The sequence below is a fragment of the Globicephala melas genome, chromosome 4 (assembly GCF_963455315.2).
Source record: "Globicephala melas chromosome 4, mGloMel1.2, whole genome shotgun sequence".
Classification (NCBI taxonomy): Eukaryota; Metazoa; Chordata; class Mammalia; order Artiodactyla; family Delphinidae; genus Globicephala; species Globicephala melas.
Genome location: NC_083317.1, coordinates 55965944 through 55974022, shown reverse-complemented (window position 1 = coordinate 55974022; position 8079 = coordinate 55965944). Strand labels below are relative to the sequence as shown.

Sequence of the window (8079 nt, the reverse complement as noted above, 5' to 3'; positions counted from 1 at the left end):
TATGTATTCATTCATACAATAGTCACTCATGAATAAGAAAGTGTGCAAGCTTAGCTTTCACGGGTTGTGGGGGAAGGAACAGAGGGGAGGAGAAAAGGAAAAGTGCTTACGGGCGCCGGAAGAAGGAGGAGCCTTTAAAAGAGCCACCTTGGGCCAGGGGCCATTTCAGAAGTAAGGAGAGTATCATCAAGCTTGAGATTTCTGATCATGGAGAGTGCAAAGAACAAGGAGGTAAGTACAATCTGCACGGGTTTGCTTTTGTCTGTCTTTGTCAATCTTCGTGTTTCTCTTTCTCTTGGGCACACTTACTCCCTCTTTTGAGGAGAAAAGAAGGTCCCTTAGAATTTCCTTCCCTTCACTTGTTGAAAAAAAAAATCAAGTTCCTGGATATAATTGCTCCCTGGTATACTGAACCAGATCCTTTAATTTTGATACTACAGATACAGGTTCGAGACCAAAATTGCTGCGTCTGGATTCATCTTTTCTTAGGGTTGTTAGGGCCAAGGAACAATGGGAAACCAGACGTATTGAGGAACACTGAGGACAGCAACTAAAGTCAGACAGGCTGTGGGGCTTTGTTGAGAAAAATTGAATCCCTCTGCCAGTGCAGCCTGACCGCTCTCCGGGTCTCTTTCCTAGAGCTAGGTCATTTTTTGCCCTCCCAATTTTAACTAAGACTTTTGGGAGGCCCCAAAGTGAGTGAGGTACAAAGTGCACTTTGTATAAGTGTTATGCCAATGTGAGATTTGAATATGAATGTAAACCTGCTATAGAGATGTAAAAATGTAATTCGTACTCCCTTCTTGGAGGTGATAGGAATTAGATTTGGAAGCAAATCTGGGATTTAGTATTGACTTGGGGTTTAATTTCTATCGCAAGTGTCTACCTGTGTGCCCTTAGTTATGTAACCTCTGAGCCTCAGCTTCTGCATCTGAAAAACAAAATAATAGATTGTTGCTGGATTGCTGTGGGGATTAAAAGAAGGAAAATAAGGAGTCTGTGGTGTGGAACAATGCCTGATGGAAACTATAGGCTCAAAAAATGTTGTTTCTTTGTATCAAACAGCTTTATTCTCACTGTTCTCTTGTTTCTTTTGAATTAACCAATATTTATTGAGTGCCTACAACCAGAGGGAAAGGAATTCTACCCTTGGGGAGTTTATAATCAAATGGAGTAACAGTCATGGATCAAATCACACAAGCAAATGTAAAACTGCAACTGACAAGTGGTAGGAATGTGGCAATGGCGCAGTAGATTTGTACTGGTCTATAAAGTGGAGAAAAGGTTACCAGCTGAACTAACACTTGAAGTGAGATTCTGAAAGCGGATTAAGGGTTTAAGAACATGAATATAAGGGAAGGTGGTGTGTGTGGAGCTGAGTGATATCCTTTCAGGCAAAATAACTAGGTTGGAAAGGAAAGTAGTTTTGTGGCAGTAGCTTGGGGCAATAGTATGGGAAAGGTTTATCTGGAAGAGGTAAATGGGAGGGGGGGGGAATGGGGAAAGAGGGGAAAGAAAACCTTCCAGGTGAGGGATAATGGGTATTGTGGGTGATGTAAGGGCTTTCTCCAAAGCAGAGGCTAGTTTCTTCTATGAATTTTGTTTATATATATAGATATATATTTTTTTTAATCTTTTCTCGTACATTTTTGGACCTTGCCGCCAAGGCTTGTGGGATCTTAATTCCCCAACCAGGGACTGAACCCTGGCCCTTGCAGTGAAAGTGCTGAGTCCTAACCACTGGACAACCAGGGAATTCCCCTTTTCTCATACTTTCAGATTGGCCTTCCACTTCTCTATCACTGCTTCCCTTTCTTATAAATAAACCTGAGTATTAAGATGATACCCAGAAGAGAACCCATGTTGCCAGCGGAGTTCAGTGATTATCTTGGTACCTTGGATGTGAGGTGTCATAAGTCAGGTAGTGTATATGGTGGGTTGGACGCCCAGAGGAGTGACTTTCTGGTTCCTCTATCCCCAGTGCAACTCCACAAAGAAGACAGAGGAAGAATATATGAGCTGCAAATTCAAACGTACATCAGTAGATGCCGAAGAGGGACAGGGGGCTTCTGGTAAACCAGATATACTAGAAAACTCGGCAAAGAGGACCAAAAGAAAAAGATCTATAAAAAATAACAGAGGTAAGAGATCTACAGTTCCTCAAATCCTATTTCCCTGGGTCCGAGAAGACAGGGATTTTTCTGAAAAAGTAGGGAAGAAATTTCAGTCCTGTATTCTGCAAATCCTACACTTCCTTCGAAGCCTAGTTTAAATCTCACCTCCTGGTTGTGATCATTATTTTGCCTACTCTAGATTCTGGGAGTTAAGGATCTTCATGTGCAATGATCTGGGGACAGAGACCTATAAATTCAAAATCCCATCCTTGAAACTCTACTTCCTGTCTTAAAAATATGAGGAAAGTAGCTACCTTGCTGAGTTGGATTGAGGTCAGGGTGGAGGGTCAGTTGTAATTTACACAGAATAATTAGGTAAACAGCCTACACTTCATCTGACTGAACGGGCGCTCAGTCAAACCTCGTGACTATTAACGTCAGTCTTTCCTGAATGGTGAGAGCGTGTGAGGGGCAGCAGGAGACCAGAGTGCTGCCCTAGTGGGGTGGGCTGCCAGAATTATGGGTATTAGTCATTGTGTAGCATTTCTGGGTGGCTTATTTTGTTTTTTGCGGTGAGAGGGCAAGGCATGGCCTAGTAGTTATGACCTCAGGTCTAAAGCTTCTATCATTCCCTGCATTGGAAGTGCAATCTCTAGGTCAACCTCCTCAGGGTCTGTGGTTTAGAGCCCTCACAAAAGAGCAAGTGTGCGTGAGTAGTGGGGAGTTTTAGGAAGTAAAAATACTGAGGCATTCAGAAATATTGTCAGTTATAGTTTTGAGGTTCTATCCCTTGAAGGTTACGTGGTCTTTGGCAAGTCATTTAATTTTACAGTGGGGATTAGACTATAAGGACTAAAAGTGATTGTACTTTTGACATTTTAAAAGGCTACACAAAAGTTAATTATTGCTAATTTTATCTCATTCTCCTTCAGCTTGTTGTCCACGAAAAATGCCACAATGTTGTGACAGTGTGAAACCTCAGAAGAAGACGATGCCAATTCCTCCTTTACCTTCTATACTGCCGCCTGTCAATCTGATTCATAGGGATGTTGTGCGCGCTTGGTGCCAGCAGTTAAAACTAAGCACCAAAGGCCCGGTGAGTGTCCAGGGTAGGAGTTGATGCTCTTGGGAGGAAGACTACGAGCCTCAGTTTGATTATTAACTCATTTTTCTCTTGTCTTAGAAACTAGACGGATATAAACGACTCTGTGAACATGCCTACCCTCATCAAAAAGTGAGTAATTTGTAGGGAATTTGGCCAAGTCGAAGGTTTAGTTATTCTCATCCTAATCACCTATTTTAGCGTTAAAAGGTGAGTAGAGGACTTCCGTGGTGGCGCAGTGGTTGAGAGTCCGCCTGCCGATGCAGGGGACACGGGTTTGTGCCCCGGTCCGGGAAGATCCCACATGCCGCGGAGCGGCTGGGCCCGTGAGCCATGGCCGCTGAGCCTGCGCGTCCGGAGCCTGTGCTCCGCAACGGGAGAGGCCGCAAACGGTGAGAGGCCCGCGTACCGCAAAAAAAAAAAAAAAAAAAAAGGTGAGTAGAAGAATTGTCTTTAATCTTTTAAACCCTCTATGTAGAACATTCCTGCCACAGCCGAGGAGGCCAGGATCCTATCACTAGCGAGAAGAAAATCAAAGATGGACGAGGGGGAACTACCTCTGGAATGTTCTGATGAAAAGATGTCTTCTGAAGTGGCTGCTCCTCCTGAGGAGGGAGCTCCTGCCCTTGAAGAAGTTCCTGCCCTTGAAGGAGATCCTACTCTTCAGGAAGTTGTATCGACTTCTGCCTCTGACCCAGGAACTGTGTTTGCCTCTTGGAGCAGAATGACGGCCAGGGCCATGAAGATGGAGTCGGTGCAATCACAGGAGACCTGTGGTAAGCTCACTAGTAAGAACTGCTTCTGGTTCAGGTGGGAAAATAAGTTTAATTGATATTAACCGCTGATTAACTTCAGGGTGTTATCAAAATCATCTGAAGACCTGGTGATTCCTGGGCCCCACCCACACATTTTCCTGGTTCAGGTCTGGGTAGGCCCTAGGAATTTACATTTCTAACAATCTCCCAGGCACGGCTAATCTGGGGACCACATTTTGAGAACCAGTGATCTAAATTAATGAGGTCATCAGAAGGGGATAGAAATCTGGCTTCATTTCTTTTCGCCTCCTTTAAAGAACTAAAAGTAAAAGCAGTCTCTAAAATCAACTGCCTGAGCTAAAGCCTTGGATCTTCTAGCATCTGTCAAGTAAGTGGCATTAACTGTTATTTAATCTAGTTCTCAGTTTATTCGTGGTGATGTAGGTTAATAATAATACCTACCTCATGATGTTATCGTGAGAGTTACAGGAGATAAAATTAAGGCCATGAACTGGTTAGCACATTACAATGCCTGTTGAGACCCCTGTCCCCCTATAACTGGTAACCTCCCCCTCCCCTTGGGAGCAAAGCCTGGGGCCAGGCCCTGTCCACTGTCTGTTGCACATAGTGGGGTGTTGCTCCAGGATCTTTCTTCAGACATGTAAGATCCCCCATCCATTAAACCATTGATATTGCTAAAAAAAAAAAAAAAAGAGTTGAGACCTCTGAACTTGTTTTATGAGGGCCTTCCCAGACCACTCTGGTTTAGCCTTTCTATTGAAGGAAACCAGAACGTCACCCCAAAATATGCCTCTTTGCCATAAATATCTTGAGCTGAAGGCAATCAAAAAGCAGCAACCCCAAAAAAGCTCTCCTTTTTTGCCCTAAGGCAGGATTATCTATTCTCCTTTTGCTGGAGACAGACTTATCCACTGAGAGTGGGCACCAGAGCAACCAGCAAAGAAACCTCATCCATTAGTTTCCTCCCATATATTTACCTTCCCACCGTTTGCCACCCTTGGGAGCCTGCTTCCCTTTGTCCTGTCATTTCTTTGCAAATGTATTGTTCTTTGTCAAAGATGTTACATAAGATGGAATTCTAAGCTGCCATTTTGAGCTAGTGTTTGCATTTTTCCTGCACTATGTGCGCTGCATGAATTCATCAACTGTTTTTCCCTTGTTAGTCTTTTTGTTAGAGTCCCAGGTGAAAACCTAAGACGGGCAGAGGAAAAGCTTTGCCAACCTCCCAGCCACACTGTCATCTACCCACTTGCCTCTACACATCCAGATGTATTTTTTGTTTCTTTTAAAATATTTAACAGGAACTGTTTTTGCATTATTTTCTAAAGGGGAACAGCGTAGAGTAAGTTAGGTTTCAGGGTTCATATCTGGGAGCTGGCACTTGAGGAAGACAGTAGCATCAAAGGCCATGATGCAAACTCGAAGTTTAGACTTTGGTCTTGCTATGCTCGTCCTGAACCTCTCTTTCCTTCCCCAGGGGTCTGGTGGTGTGTGGTTCACGGGAGAGGTCTCCCTGCTAACACAGAGGGCTGGGTTCATTTACAATTTCATGCCGGACAGGCTTGGGTGCCTGAAAAACGAAGGAGGGTGTCTGCGCTCTTCTTGCCTCCTGCGGGCAATCATCCTCCCCCACACCTGGAGGACAACATGCTGTGCCCTGAGTGTGTGCACAGGTAAACACATGGTACCCTTCTACACACTAAAAGTGGGCATCTGGGTTTTAGTTGGGGGAGAAAGGAGATACATATTCATCTTAATTAGCCCTGTATTTCAAGCACAAGTTGTCAATAAAGATTTTCACAAAACGTTTTACTTGAGTAAGTGTCTTCCTAGGAGAAAGGGCATTTTTATGTCAAGGCATAATGCTTCTACCTGGAGACCCATAATTTTGGAGCAGTAACCAATTGTATAATTACTATGTTCCCAGTATATGCACTACACAGAAATAATGAGTAGCAAAAAAACCCTTCTTTTAGGTGGCCTACAGTCTAAGGGGGATGACTGGTACGTAAACGACTGTATCACCATGTGATGACTGGTATCAAAGAAGAGGTTTCTTAATTTAAGGGAAGAATTTTCTAGATGGAAAGGAGGAAGTAAGAAAAACCTGGCTTCTAGATAGTTTTTCGGTAATTACTTGAACATTGATAAGGAGAAGAGTTGCATTGGGTTGAGGACAGAGCTTCAAGGAACAGCAGTGTTTTAGGGGCATGTTAAAGGAGACAAAAGAAAAAAGGAGAAAACCTGAAATATGAAGTCAGTGGGGAGAATTTGCATGGGGAAATTGTCTTATAAAGGAGGTAGAGATAACATACTTGCTTGGAAAAGATAAGGGATTCAAAGCAATAAAGAATATAGATAATTTGGGGGTGGTTGAATAAGGGGAGGAGAGAAATAGAGGCTACAACTGGAGGTATTTTCTGAAAGATACGAATGGAGAAGGGGAGCAGTAGGATGCTTGGAGGGGATTGCCATGTGTTTTCTGTTAAATTGGGCCACGTGTGTTCCCGGGCTTAGCTTGGAAGAGGGGCCTGCAGAGGAGGAGGATGGAGAGAAGGCCATCCCTCTGAATAGAGGGGCTTGGAGCAGCCCAGACTTGGCTCCCAGGGATCCATTTCCTCACCCTGTAATTGTCCAGGAATCATCCTGGGCTTCGTCCCGTGCTCTCTGTTGGCCTGTTGGGGACCCACTTTTGGCGTCATGATGACTGAACACCAGGGATCTAGGGCAGCTGGCAGAGGATAGAAGCCTCAAGTGGGGCGGGGTGGGGGGAGCTCAAGCTGCGGGATCTTAGTTCCCTGACCAGGGATTGAACCTGGGGCTATGGTAGTGAAAGAACTGAGTCCTAACCACTGGACCACCAGGGAAGTCCCAAGGGCAATTTTGTTGGCATTCCAGGAGTGGGTTTCTTGGTTATTTTCAAGAATGCAATTTGATATTTCGTCTTGATTCTAAAACATTTCATTTGCTTTTTAGGAATAAAGTATTAATGAAAAGCCTGCAGTGAGATCACAATACCAGTAAAAAGGGTACAGCTATGATTATAATTAATGATAGAGAAGTGACTACAAATCAACTCTACGGCTATGATTATAATTAATGATAGAGAAGTGACTACAAATCAACTCCACGTTGCTATTTGACAGCTGAACTCTGGGCCACTCTGCACTCTCCATGCTTCCTGCTTACAGGGTTGCATGAAGAAAAGCCTGTGAACTGCCAAAAGTGGAAGTGGCTATCTCTCCAAAGACTCCCAGCCCTAAGGGAGCAGACGAGAAAGGAGATGGGGACATTTTAAAAATGCTAATTCGATGAATGGAATTAATTTACTTGAAAGTGCCTCAAGTGAATTTCTACATTGGGAAAAATGGGGCTTATAGGCAAAAGTTCAAATTTGGTTATGTACACCTTAACCAAGTATTCAAACTTATCATCACCAGGAATGGTAAGAGTAGCAATGTGTTTCCTGATGGGATACAATATATCACTGATAATATTGCCCCAAAGAATCTATTCACAAGGATGCAATCAGTCCTGATTATGCCTCTTGTCTCCGCATAATTAAGTGAGCTTACCTTGTTTTGGGTGGCAGTTACTTAGATGCACCCATATGTAAATATTCACAGAGCTATGCACTTAAGATGTCTGTATTTTACTTATATGTAAATTATATATAATTTTTTTAAGTGTCCCACATTGAATGATAAGTTATAGTGCCTCTAGGAAAAAGGCAACTAGAAAATTTTGAAATTAAAGCTTTTATTTTAAAACAAAATTCTCAATTGTGTATGTGAAATGATTCTTTTGAAATATGCCAGATCATGACACTGCTCAAAACCCTCCCATGGATCCCATTCAGAGGGAAAACCAAAGTCATTGTAATGACCTCCAAGACCTTAACTAAAGTGCATTCTACCCCGTGCCCCTTCATCTCCTGCCTCATCTCCAACACCCTGCCTTTGCTGTTCTTTGACCATGCCTCACACGCTCTTACCTCAGGGCCTTGTCACTGGCTGGAATGCTCTTTTCCCCATATGTCAATATGGTAAACTTTCTTTTAATTCTTTCTTCGAATGCCACTTTGTCA

At 43.3% G+C, this 8079-nt stretch overlaps 1 protein-coding gene across 1 annotated transcript; it reads left to right on the top strand.

The window, feature by feature from the left end:
* The first annotated feature begins 207 nt into the window (after nt 1–207).
* On the top strand, nt 208–7074 carry DPPA4 (developmental pluripotency associated 4). The gene is made up of 7 exons (XM_030836842.2): nt 208–231; nt 1982–2141; nt 3047–3210; nt 3298–3348; nt 3695–3992; nt 5470–5665; nt 6969–7074. Exons 1-7 carry the CDS (start codon nt 208–210, stop codon nt 6997–6999), a joined length of 924 nt encoding a protein of 307 aa, XP_030692702.1. The 3' UTR covers nt 7000–7074.
* The last annotated feature ends 1005 nt before the right edge of the window (nt 7075–8079 follow it).

Coding starts and splice junctions, on each gene's coding strand:
- DPPA4 (XM_030836842.2), top strand. CDS start 208: ATGGAGAGTGCAAAGAACAAGGAG. Junction 232..1,981: donor AGAGTGCAAAGAACAAGGAG/GTAAGTACAATC, acceptor CTCTATCCCCAG/TGCAACTCCACAAAGAAGAC. Junction 3,211..3,297: donor AACTAAGCACCAAAGGCCCG/GTGAGTGTCCAG, acceptor CTCTTGTCTTAG/AAACTAGACGGATATAAACG.